The sequence below is a fragment of the Hyla sarda genome, chromosome 1, assembly GCF_029499605.1.
Source record: "Hyla sarda isolate aHylSar1 chromosome 1, aHylSar1.hap1, whole genome shotgun sequence".
In the NCBI taxonomy this organism is placed as follows: domain Eukaryota; kingdom Metazoa; phylum Chordata; class Amphibia; order Anura; family Hylidae; genus Hyla; species Hyla sarda.
In genome coordinates, this window is record NC_079189.1 from 284,732,396 (window position 1) to 284,745,112 (window position 12,717).

General features: G+C 47.6%; 1 protein-coding gene across 3 annotated transcripts in view; it reads right to left on the reverse strand.

Annotated features, from left to right (window-relative positions):
• LRRC25 (leucine rich repeat containing 25) overlaps positions 1-12,717 on the reverse strand; it is a 197,528-nt gene that overhangs the window by 59,582 nt on the left and 125,229 nt on the right. Inside the window, exons 3-4 of one of the 3 annotated variants that reach the window (XM_056574271.1) lie at positions 617-668; positions 439-486 (exon numbers count right to left, since the gene is read on the reverse strand). The exons of the other annotated variants lie outside the window; for them this stretch is intronic. Of the exons in view, the coding sequence (XP_056430246.1) occupies positions 439-486; positions 617-668 (100 nt within the window). The remainder of the gene's footprint in view (positions 1-438; positions 487-616; positions 669-12,717) is intronic. 3 annotated transcript variants of the gene reach the window in all.

Consider the following 12,717-nt stretch of genomic DNA (forward strand, 5'->3'; position numbering starts at 1 on the left):
GATAGGGTATAAGATGTCTAGTACCCCTTTAACTGGAAATTTTGGGTGAGTTCCCACACTCTTTTCCCCAGGACTTGACCCCTGGAGTACTCTATATATTTTTCTCTAGGAGCTCCTTTATTGTGCAATACATGGAACACCCACACATTGTAAAGTACAGATGTAATTGAGTTAATTGTCCAATAGTCACAAAGGAATATTTTTTAGGGTGGACACCCTCAAGCAGCGAAACTAATAAAATATTGTATATATCCAACAAATTGAAAGTAATAGGACAATAACCTGAAATTTTGCATCACAGTTAATGAATTTAGTAAAACAGGTTTTATACTGAATAAATAATACACAAAATGCAGTTCTTCTCTTTAGTCACTTGTATAACAATATATTTACTACTAACTTATTAACTTGTAGCTATACATCTTTTCAGAGTCTTACCGTATGTTTTAGTTCTGCCTCTTTTACAGATATGAAGTCCACACTGGTCTGTGACAATGTAAAATGTTATCGCTTATTTAGTAATGAGTTCCAAAAAAGGAAGTAGTGGTATTTCAACATTAACTTCTCTTTTTTATTCAGGATATGACAGATTCCAGCAATGCTATTAAATATTCACCTTTAAGGAGATTTCTCCCTTTGTTGTATGGCTCAGTAGCTCTGACCATTATCTACAAGTGTAAACCACACAAGAATATCATGTGTTATATTAATATTTTAAATAACAGAACTAACTCTAATACTGTCATAGCTCTTTCACTGACAGTCTGTGTGACTCAATACTAGAGTAGAATGAGCTTTTAAAAAATGTGGTTCACCAGGCTCACAGAACTTGTTGGAAAAGCTTCACTCGGACCTGCAATGCAATAACCTTTATGGGTGCGTTTCCACCTGGAGTATACGCAGCGTATTTCACGCTGCGCAAAATTTATGGCAGCAGCGGGAAATTCACTGCGTATTCCTTGCTCACTATACACACAAGGCTTTCCGGCGGCAGCTCTATGTGTGCAGTGAGTTTTGTAGGCGGAGCTGCGCATCACAGTCATGTCGGAACAATGCCCCGCCTCCAAAACTCACTACACGCATTGGGCTGCCACGGGAAAGCCCTGTATGTATAGTGAGCAAGGAATAAGCAGCGTATTTTCTGCTGCTGCCGCAAATTTTGCGCAGCGTGAAATAGGCTGCGTATATGCCAGGTGGGAACGCACCATAAAACATATGTATAACACTGCCTAAGAGCTCTAAAGCCCTGTATAACATTGTAAGGGCCACCTGTGAATGTATTCAAGTAGTTTTAAAGGGTTTTTAAGGCTAACTGAAAGCCAAAGTTACAGAGACATGTGATAACCCATTGTAACTAACAGCTTGTTTAAAAACACACTGCACTAGCGGATTTTGTATGCTTCTAAACACTAGAATAAAGTTGCATAGAGTATGCCTGCCAGTGTTAAAAAGCATACATCGGAAGACTTAAGACTTTTTTTTTATATATATATGAACTGGCTCCGGAAAGTTAAACAGATTTGTAAATTACTTCTATAAAAAAATCTTAATCCTTCCAATAGTTATTAGCTTCTGAAGTTTTCTGTCTAACTGCTCAATGATGATGTCACGTCCTGGGAGCTGTGCATGATGGGTGAATATCCCCATAGGAACTGCACAGCTCCCGAGACATGAGTCATCAGAGAGCAGTTAGACAGAAAACAACAACTCAACTTCAGAAGCTAATAACTATTGAAAGGATTAAGATTTTTTAATAGAAGTAATTTACAAATCTGTTTAACTTTCCGGAGCCAGTTCCTAAGCCAGTTGATAAAAAAAAGTTTTGGCCTGGAATACCCCTTTAACCCCTTAAGGACCCAGCCATTTTACACCTCAGGACCCGGCCTTTTTTTGCACATCTGACCACTGTCACTTTAAACATTAATAACTCTGGGATGCTTTTACTTATCATTCTGATTCCGAGATTGTTTTTTCGTGACATATTCTACTTTAACATAGTGGTAAAATTTTGTGGTAACTTGCATCCTTTCTTGGTGAAAAATCCCCAAATTTTATGAAAAATTTGAAAATTTTGCATTTTTCTAACTTTGAAGCTCTCTGCTTGTAAGGAAAATGGATATTCCGAATATTTTTTTTTTTATTCACATATACAATATGTCTACTTTATATTTGCATCATAAAATTGGCATGTTTTTACTTTTGGAAGACACCAGAGGGCTTCAAAGTTCAGCAGCAATTTTCCAATTTTTCACAAAATTTCCAAACTCACAATTTTTCATGGACCAGTTCAGGTTTGAAGTGGATTTGAAGGGTCTTCATTTTAGAAATACCCCACAAATGACCCCATTATAAAAACTGCACCCCCCAAAGTATTGAAAATGACATTCAGTCCGCGTTTTAACCCTTTAGGTGTTTCACAGGAATAACAGCAAAGTGAAGGAGAAAATTCACAATCTCCATTTTTTTCCACTCGCATGTTCTTGTAGACCCAATTTTTGAATTTTTACAAGGGGAAAAAGGAGAAAATGTATACTTATATTTGTAGCCCAATTTCTCTCGAGTAAGCACATACCTCATATGTCTATGTAAAGTGTTCGGCGGGTGCAGTAGAGGGCTCAGAAGCGAAGGAGCGACAAGGGGATTTTGGAGAGTACGTTTTTTTGAAATGGTTTTTGGGGGGCATGTCACATTTAGGAAGCCCCTATGGTGCCAGAACAGCAAAAATCCCCCACATGGCATACCATTTTGGAAACTAGACCCCTTGAGGTACATAACAAGGAATAAAGTGAGCCTTAATACCCCACAGGTGTTTCACGACTTTTGCATATGTAAAAAAATAAAAATAAAATTTCACTAAAATGTGTGTTTCCCCCCAAATTTCACATTTTTGCAAGGGTTAATAGCAGAAAATACCCCCCAAACATTGTAACCCCATCTCTTCTGAGTATGAAGGTACCCCATAAGTTGACCTGAGGTGTACTATGGGTGAACTACAATGCTCAGAAGAGAAGGAGTCATATTTGGCTTTTTGAGAGCAAATTTTGCTCGGGGGCATGTCGCATTTAGGAAGCCCCTATGGTGCCAGGACAGCAAAAAAAAACACATGGCATAGCATTTTGGAAACTAGACCCCTCGGGGAACGTAACAAGAAATAAAGTGAGCCTTAATACCCCACAGGGGTTTAACGACTTTTGCATACGTAAAAAAAAAAATAAAAAAAATCACTAAAAGGTGTGTTTCCCCCCCAAATTTCACATTTTTGCAAGGGTTAATAGCAGAAAATACCCCCCAAAATTTGTAACCACATCTCCTCTGAGTATGGAGGTACCCCAAAAGTTGACCTGAAGTGCACTACGGGCGAACTACAATGCTCAGAAGAGAAGGAGTCATATTTGGCTTTTTGAGAGCAAATTTTGCTCGGGGGGCATGTCGCATTTAGGAAGCCCCTATGGTGCCAGAACAGCAAAATAACCCCCACATGGCATACCATTTTGGAAACTATACCCCTTGAGGAACGTAAGAAGGCGTAAAGTGAGCATTTGCCCCCCACTGGTGTCTGTCATATCTTTGGAACAGTGGTCTGTACAACATTTTTAATTTGCACAGCCCACTCTTCCAAAGATCTGTCAGACACCTGTGGGGTGTAAATTCTCACTGCACCCCTCATTACATTCCGTGAGGGGTGTAGTTTCCGAAATGGGGTCACATGTGGTTTTTTTTTTTTTTGCGTTTGTCAAAACCGCTGTAACAATCAGCCAGCCCTGTGCAAATCACCTCAAATGTACATGGCGCACTCTCCCTTCTGGGCCTTGTTGTGCGCCCCCAGAGCAGTTTGTGCCCACATATGAGGTATCTCCGTACTCGGGAGAAATTGCGTTACAAATTTTGGGGGGCTTTTTTCCCCTTTACCTCTTGTCAAAATGAAAAGTATAGGGCAACACCAGCATGTTAGTGTAAAAAGTTTATTTTTTTTACACTAACATGCTGGTGTAGACCCCAACTTCACCTTTTCATAAGGGGTGAAAGGAGAAAAAGCCCCCCAAGATTTGTTAGGCAATTTCTCCCGAGTATGGCGATACCCCATATGTGACCCTAAACTGTTGCCTTGAAATACGACAGGGCTCCAAAGTGAGAGCACCATGCGCATTTGAGGCCTGAATTAGGGATTTGCATAGGGGTGGACATAGGGGTATTCTACGCCAGTGATTGCCAAACAGGGTGCCTCCAGCTGTTGCAAAACTCCCAGCATGCCTGGACAGTCAACGGCTGTCCGGCAATACTGGGAGTTGTTGTTTTGCAACTGCTGGAGGCTCCATTTTGGAAAGAGTGGCGTACCAGACGTTTTTCATTTTTATTGGGGAGGAGAGGGGGGCTATGTAGGGGTATGTGTATATGTAGTGTTTTTTACTTTTTATTTTATTTTGTGTAAGTGTAGTGTAGTGTAGTGTTTTTAGGGTACAGTCACACGGGCGGGGGGGTTACAGCGAGTTTGAGCTGCCGCGCAAAATTTGCTGCATTGCAAACTTGCAGCCTGATACTCACTGTAAGCCCCCTGCCCATGTGAATGTACCCTGTACATTCACAGGGGGGGGACCTCTAGCTGTTGCAAAACTACTACTCCCAGCATGCCTGAGAATGTTTGGGAGTTGTGGTTTTGCAACAGCTGGAGGCACACGGGTTGGGAAACACTGAGTTAGGAAACAATGTTTCCCAACCTGTGTGCCTCCAGCTGTTGCAAAACCACAACTCCCAAACATTCTCAGGCATGCTGGGAGTAGTAGTTCGGCAACATCTTTAGAGCCAGATGTTGCCGAACTACAACTCCCAGCATGCTTGGAGTTGTAGTTTTGCAACATCTGGAGGACTAGTTTGCAGACCACTAATACAGTGGTTCCCAATCTGTGCCCTTCCAGATGTTGCAAAACTACAACTCCCAGTATGCCAAAACTGTCCAGGCATGCTGGGAGTTGTAGTTCTGCAACATCTGAAGGGCCAGATGTTACAGCACTACAACTCCCAGCATGCCTGGACAGTAAGGGCATGCTGAGGATGTGTAGTTTTGCAACATCTGGAAGGGCACAGTGGTCCAAAAACTGTGGACCTCCAGATGTTGCAAAACTGCAACTCCCAGCATGCCCAGACGCCAAGGGCTGTCTGGGCATGCTGGGAGTTGTAGTTTACAGGGTCCTATTACAGCAATGCATGTCGCTTTACGGCGACGTGCATTGCTGTAAAGGGCCCGACCGCGGCTGAAGATCTACTCACCTGTCACCGCCGCCGCCATCTTCACCGCCGGGATCCGGGTCTTCAGGGACGAGGTAAGTACCGGGGCCAGTCCCCAGCACTCCCCCGTCCCCCGCCGCGTCCTCCGGTCTTCCTCCCGTCCTGTCCCGACTTTCAGGGGCCGGGCAGGACGGGAGGAAGTAACCGCCCCCCCTCCTGCGATTGGTCGGTTCACTAACCGACAGATCGCAGGGGATCGGAGGAGGTGGCAGGCTTGCCACCTCGCTCCGATACTTCAGCATGGTCCTGGCTGTCTGTGACAGCCGGGATCATGCGAAATTACCGGGTGGTCGGGTCCCAGAGACCCGATCAGCCCGGTATCGCCGCAGATCGCAAGGGCGATTTCCCATGCGATTTGCGGCGATCGCCGACATGGGGGGCCTACATGGCCCCCCTCGGCGTTTGCCCTGGATGCCTGCTGAAGGATTTCAGCAGGCATCCAGTTCCGATCTCTGCCCGGCGAGCGGCAGAGACCGGAAAACGCCAGGACGTACGGGGACGTCCTGGGTCCTTAAGGCCCAGGGTGCGGGGACGTCCCCGTACGTCCTGGGTCCTTAAGAGGTTAATGGATATGTTTCAAAAAATTTCAATAGGATTGGTGTCCCCAAATAATGAAAAATAAAAAGCGTTTGTATGAAGAGCTAAAAAAAACTATCCCTTTTTTGACAATCACGGGTTGTGTATGTGTAGACTTGGCTTGTAGTAACAGCAGCTTGAATGATGGGCTGATGGGCGTTGTAGTAGCCAGCAGACAGTACAGCAGGTAGTGGTGGACTGGTGGGAGTTCAAGTAGCCAGCGGACAGCACAGCAGGTAGTGGTGGACTGGTGGGAGTTGTAGTAGCCAGTGGACAGCACAGCAGGTAATGGTGGACTGGTGGGAGTTGTAGTAGCTAGCGAACAGTACAGCAGGTAGTGGTGTACTGATGGGAGTTGTAGTAGCTAGTGCAGAACACAACAGGTAGTGGTGGACTGGTGGGAGTTGTAGTTGCCAGCAGAGAGTACAGCAGGTTGTGGTGGACTGGTGGGAGTTGTAGTAGCCAGCGGCCAGCACAGCAGGTAGTGGTGGACTGGTGGGAGTTGTAGTAGCCAGTGGACAGCATAGCAGGTAGTGGTGGACTGGTGGGAGTTGTAGTAGCTAGCGGTAGCTGCCAGTGTTAAAAAGCATACAGAGGTATCGGAAGACTTAATGGATATGTTTCAAAAAATCTCAATAGGATTGGTGTCCCCAAATAATGAAAAATAAAAAGCGTTTGTATGAAGAGCTAAAAAAACGATCCCTTTTTTGACAATCATGGGTTGTGTATGTGTAGACTTGGCTTGTAGAAGCAGCAGCATGAGTGATGGGCTGATGGGAGTTGTAGTAGCCAGCAGACAGTACAGCAGGTAGTGGTGGACTGGTTGGAGTTGTAGTAGCCAGCAGAGAGTACAGCAGGTTGTGGTGGACTGGTGGGAGTTGTAGTAGCCAGCGGACAGCACAGCAGGTAGTGGTGGACTGGTGGGAGTTGTAGTAGCCAGCAGAGAGTACAGCAGGTTGTGGTGGACTGGTGGGAGTTGTAGTAGCCAGCGGACAGCACAGCAGGTAGTGGTGGACTGGTGGGAGTTGTAGTAGCCAGTGGACAGCACAGCAGGTAGTGGTGGACTGGTGGGAGTTGTAGTAGCTAGCAGACAGTACAGCAGGTAGTGGTGTACTGGTGGGAGTTGTAGTAGCTAGTGGAGAACACAGCAGGTAGTGGTGTACTGGTGGGAATTGTAGTAGCAAGCGGAGAGCACAGCAGGTAGTGGTGGACTGGTGGGAATTGTAGTATCCAGCGTACAGCACAGCAGGTAGTGGTGGACTGGTGGCAGTAGTAGTAGACAGTGGACAGCACAGCAGGTAGTGGTGGACTGGTGAGAGTTGTAGTAGCCAGCAAAAAGCACAGCAGGTAGTGGTGAACTGGTGGGAGCTGTAGTAACCAGCAAAGAAGACAGCAGGTAGTGGTGGCCTGGTGGGAGTTGTAGTAGCCAGCAGAGAGTACAGCAGTATGTGGTGGACTGGTGGGAGTTGTAGTAGCCAGCGGAAGGCACAGCAGGTAGTGGTGTACTGGTGGGAGTTGTAGGAGCCAGTGGGCAGCATAGCAGGTAGTGGTGGACTGGTAGGAGTTGTAGTAGCTAGCGGTAGCTGCCAGTGTTAAAAAGCATACCGAGGTATCGGAAGACTTAATGGATATGTTTCAAAAAATTTTAATAGGATTGGTGTCCACAAATAATGAAAAATAAAAAGCGTTTGTATGAAGAGCTAAAAAAAAATCCCTTTTTTGACAATCACGGGTTGTGTATGTGTAGACTTGGCTTGTAGTAGCAGCAGCATGAGTGGTGGGCTGATGGGAGTTGTAGTAGCCAGCAGACAGTACAGCAGGTTGTGGTGGACTGGTGGGAGTTGTAGTAGCCAGCAGAGAGTACAGCAGGTTGTGGTGGACTGGTGGGAGTTGTAGTAGCCAGCGGACAACACAGCAGGTAGTGGTGGACTGGTGGGAGTTGTAGTAACCAATGGACAGCACAGCAGGTAGTGGTGGACAGGTGGGAGTTGTAGTAGCTAGCAGACAGTGTTGCAGATTACCTCATCGTTCTTGCACATAATGTATATCCCGAAGCATAGAGAAATAACTCAGACAGAGCCATTGTGCTTTAGTGTTCTGTGGGCTGTCCACTGGTCTTTATTTCAAATCGTTCAAGCTTATATCACCTTTGTTATTAACATAAGTTCCCACCCTCCCTAGTGGGCTGTTCTAGCATATAGGGAGTGGGCAAATATCATGGGGGATGTGCCTTGTCCTCGTGTCTCTCAACTTCTTGTAACTTCTTCACAAGTCTCTTTTGTTCAGTATTCAGACAATGGGAGGGGGGATATGAGGGTGAGCAGATAGGGGAGGAGTGGACAAAATAACAGGAATTGGTTATTTTACATATACAGTATATAAAATTTATATATACACACATATAAATCTATCACAGTCCCCCCTAAAAATGACCAATTTTCCCTTTCCCTAATTTCCATCATCCTAACTCTTCTGCCCCAATGTGTTTTCTCGAACGTTTCACTGTACTTTAGATGACCCATGGCTTATCCATGGACCCCCTTAACCTCAGACTTTACACATATGGAGTCAGATGCTGTCCCTATGGGTCACTGGTGTTATAAATGGCATTGAAGCTCTGTAATGGGGTACAGGCTTCATCTGTAATCTCAAAGTCTACATTTGTCATCATTCTTGTCGGTCGTCTCACACTTCTTCTTCTTTAGGCAAGGCAAAACACAACACACAACAAAGCAAGATTATTAGAATTATGAGTATGATTATTTTACTGGTCCTATATAGGCTGAGATATACGCGCAACACATCTCCCAAACATCTCGTATACCCCCCTTTTTCCTTTTACACCATACATCATATCTAATGCCATACCATTTTGGAATATTATAGCGGATGTGACTCTTATGTTACGCCGAGCGCTCCGGGTCCCCGCTCCTCCCCGGAGCGCTCGCTTCACTCTCCCCGCGGCAGCGCTCCGGTCACGTCCTCTGACCCGGGGCGCTGCGATTCCGCTGCCAGCCGGGATGCGATTCGCGATGCGGGTAGCGCCCGCTCGCGATGCGCACCCCGGCTCCCCTACCTGACTCGCTCTCCGTCTGTTCTGTCCCGGCGCGCGCGGCCCCGCTCCCTAGGGCGCGCGCGCGCCGGGTCTCTGCGATTTAAAGGGCCACTGCGCCGCTGATTGGCGCAGTGGTTCCAATCAGTGTGTTCACCTGTGCACTTCCCTATATCACCTCACTTCCCCTGCACTCCCTTGCCGGATCTTGTTGCCTTAGTGCCAGTGAAAGCGTTCCTTGTGTGTTCCTTGCCTGTGTTTCCAGACCTTCTGCCGTTGCCCCTGACTACGATCCTTGCTGCCTGCCCCGACCTTCTGCTACGTCCGACCTTGCTTTTGCCTACTCCCTTGTACCGCGCCTATCTTCAGCAGCCAGAGAGGTGAGCCGTTGCTAGTGGATACGACCTGGTCACTACCGCCGCAGCAAGACCATCCCGCTTTGCGGCGGGCTCTGGTGAAAACCAGTAGTGGCTTAGAACCGGTCCACTAGCACGGTCCACGCCAATCCCTCTCTGGCACAGAGGATCCACTACCTGCCAGCCGGCATCGTGACAGTAGATCCGGCCATGGATCCCGCTGAAGTTCCTCTGCCAGTTGTCGCTGACCTCACCACGGTGGTCGCCCAGCAGTCACAACAGATAGCGCAACAAGGCCAACAGCTGTCTCAACTGACCGTTATGCTACAACAGTTACTACCACAGCTTCAGCAGTCATCTCCTCCGCCAGCTCCTGCACCTCCTCCGCAGCGAGTGGCCGCTCCTGGGATACGCTTATCCTTGCCGGATAAATTTGATGGGGACTCTAAGTTTTGCCGTGGCTTTCTTTCCCAATGTTCCCTGCATCTGGAGATGATGTCGGACCTGTTTCCCACCGAAAGGTCTAAGGTGGCTTTCGTAGTCAGCCTTCTGTCCGGAAAAGCCCTGTCATGGGTCACACCGCTCTGGGACCGCAATGACCCCGTCACTGCCTCTGTACACTCCTTCTTCTCGGAAATCCGAAGTGTCTTTGAGGAACCTGCCCGAGCCTCTTCTGCTGAGACTGCCCTGTTGAACCTGGTCCAGGGTAATTCTTCCGTTGGCGAGTATGCCGTACAATTCCGTACTCTTACTTCAGAATTGTCCTGGAATAATGAGGCCCTCTGCGCGACCTTCAAAAAAGGCCTATCCAGCAACATTAAAGATGTTCTGGCCGCACGAGAAATTCCTGCTAATCTACATGAACTTATTCACCTAGCCACTCGCATTGACATGCGTTTTTCCGAAAGGCGTCAGGAACTCCGCCAAGATATGGACTCTGTTCGCACGAGGCGTTTCTTCTCCTCGGCTCCTCTCTCCTCTGGTCCCCTGCAATCTGTTCCTGTGCCTCCCGCCGTGGAGGCTATGCAGGTCGACCGGTCTCGCCTGACACCTCAAGAGAGGACACGACGCCGTATGGAGAACCTCTGCCTGTACTGTGCTAGTACCGAACACTTCCTGAGAGATTGTCCTATCCGTCCTCCCCGCCTGGAAAGACGTACGCTGACTCCGCACAAAGATGAGACAGTCCTTGATGTCTACTCTGCTTCTCCACGTCTTACTGTGCCTGTGCGGATGTCTGCCTCTGCCTTCTCCTTCTCTACAGTGGCCTTCTTGGACTCTGGATCTGCAGGAAATTTTATTTTGGCCTCTCTCGTCAACAGGTTCAACATCCCGGTGACCAGTCTCGCCAGACCCCTCTACATCAATTGTGTAAATAATGAAAGATTGGACTGTACCATACGTTTCCGCACGGAGCCCCTTCTTATGAGCATCGGATCTCATCATGAGAGGATTGAACTTTTGGTCCTCCCCAATTGCACCTCGGAAATTCTCCTTGGACTTCCCTGGCTTCAACTTCATTCCCCTACCCTGGATTGGTCCACTGGGGAGATCAAGAGTTGGGGGTCCTCTTGTTCCAAGAACTGTCTAAAACCGGTTCCCAGTAACCCTTGCCGTAACTCTGTGGTTCCTCCAGTAACCGGTCTCCCTAAGGCCTATATGGACTTCGCGGATGTTTTCTGCAAAAAACAAGCTGAGACTCTACCTCCTCACAGGCCTTATGATTGCCCTATCGACCTCCTCCCGGGCACTACTCCACCCCGGGGCAGAATTTATCCTCTCTCTGCCCCAGAGACTCTTGCCATGTCCGAATATGTCCAGGAGAATCTAAAAAAGGGCTTTATCCGTAAATCCTCCTCTCCTGCCGGAGCCGGATTTTTCTTTGTGTCCAAAAAAGATGGCTCCCTACGTCCATGCATTGACTACCGCGGTCTTAATAAAATCACGGTTAAGAACCGCTACCCCTTACCCCTCATCTCTGAACTCTTTGATCGCCTCCAAGGTGCCCACATCTTCACTAAATTGGACTTAAGAGGCGCCTATAACCTCATCCGCATCAGAGAGGGGGACGAGTGGAAAACGGCATTTAACACCAGAGATGGACACTTTGAGTATCTGGTCATGCCCTTTGGACTGTGCAACGCCCCTGCCGTCTTCCAAGACTTTGTCAATGAAATTTTTCGTGATCTGTTATACTCCTGTGTTGTTGTATATCTGGACGATATCCTAATTTTTTCTGCCAATCTAGAAGAACACCGCCAGCATGTCCGTATGGTTCTTCAGAGACTTCGTGACAACCAACTCTATGCCAAAATTGAGAAATGTCTGTTTGAATGCCAATCTCTTCCTTTTCTAGGATATTTGGTCTCTGGCCAGGGACTACAGATGGATCCAGACAAACTCTCTGCCGTCTTAGATTGGCCACGCCCCTCCGGACTCCGTGCTATCCAACGCTTTTTGGGGTTCGCCAATTATTACAGGCAATTTATTCCACATTTTTCTACCATTGTGGCTCCTATCGTGGCTTTAACCAAAAAAAATGCTGATCCCAAGTCCTGGCCCCCTCAAGCAGAAGACGCCTTTAAACGACTCAAGTCTGCCTTTTCTTCGGCTCCCGTCCTCTCCAGACCTGACCCTTCCAAACCCTTCCTATTGGAGGTTGATGCCTCCTCAGTGGGAGCTGGAGCTGTTCTTCTACAAAAAAATTCTTCCGGGCATGCTGTCACTTGTGGTTTTTTCTCTAGGACCTTCTCTCCAGCGGAGAGGAACTACTCCATCGGGGATCGAGAGCTTCTAGCCATTAAATTAGCACTTGAGGAATGGAGGCATCTGCTGGAGGGATCAAGTTCTCCTGTTATTATCTACACCGACCACAAGAACCTCTCCTACCTCCAGTCTGCCCAACGGCTGAATCCTCGCCAGGCCCGGTGGTCTCTGTTCTTTGCCCGATTTAATTTTGAGATTCACTTTCGTCCTGCCGATAAGAACATTAGGGCCGATGCTCTCTCTCGTTCCTCGGATGCCTCAGAAGTTGAACTCTCTCCGCAACACATCATTCCACCTGACTGCCTGATCTCCACTTCTCCTGCCTCCATCAGGCAGACTCCTCCAGGAAAGACCTTTGTTTCTCCTCGCCAACGCCTCGGAATCCTCAAATGGGGTCACTCCTCCCATCTCGCAGGTCATGCGGGTATCAAGAAATCTGTGCAACTCATCTCCCGCTTCTATTGGTGGCCGACTCTGGAGACGGATGTTGTGGACTTTGTGCGAGCCTGCACTATCTGTGCCCGGGATAAGACTCCTCGCCAGAAGCCCGCTGGTTTTCTTCATCCTCTGCCTGTCCCCGAACAGCCTTGGTCTCTGATTGGTATGGATTTTATTACTGACTTACCCCCATCCCATGGCAACACTGTTATTTGGGTGGTCGTTGATCGATTCTCCAAAATGGCA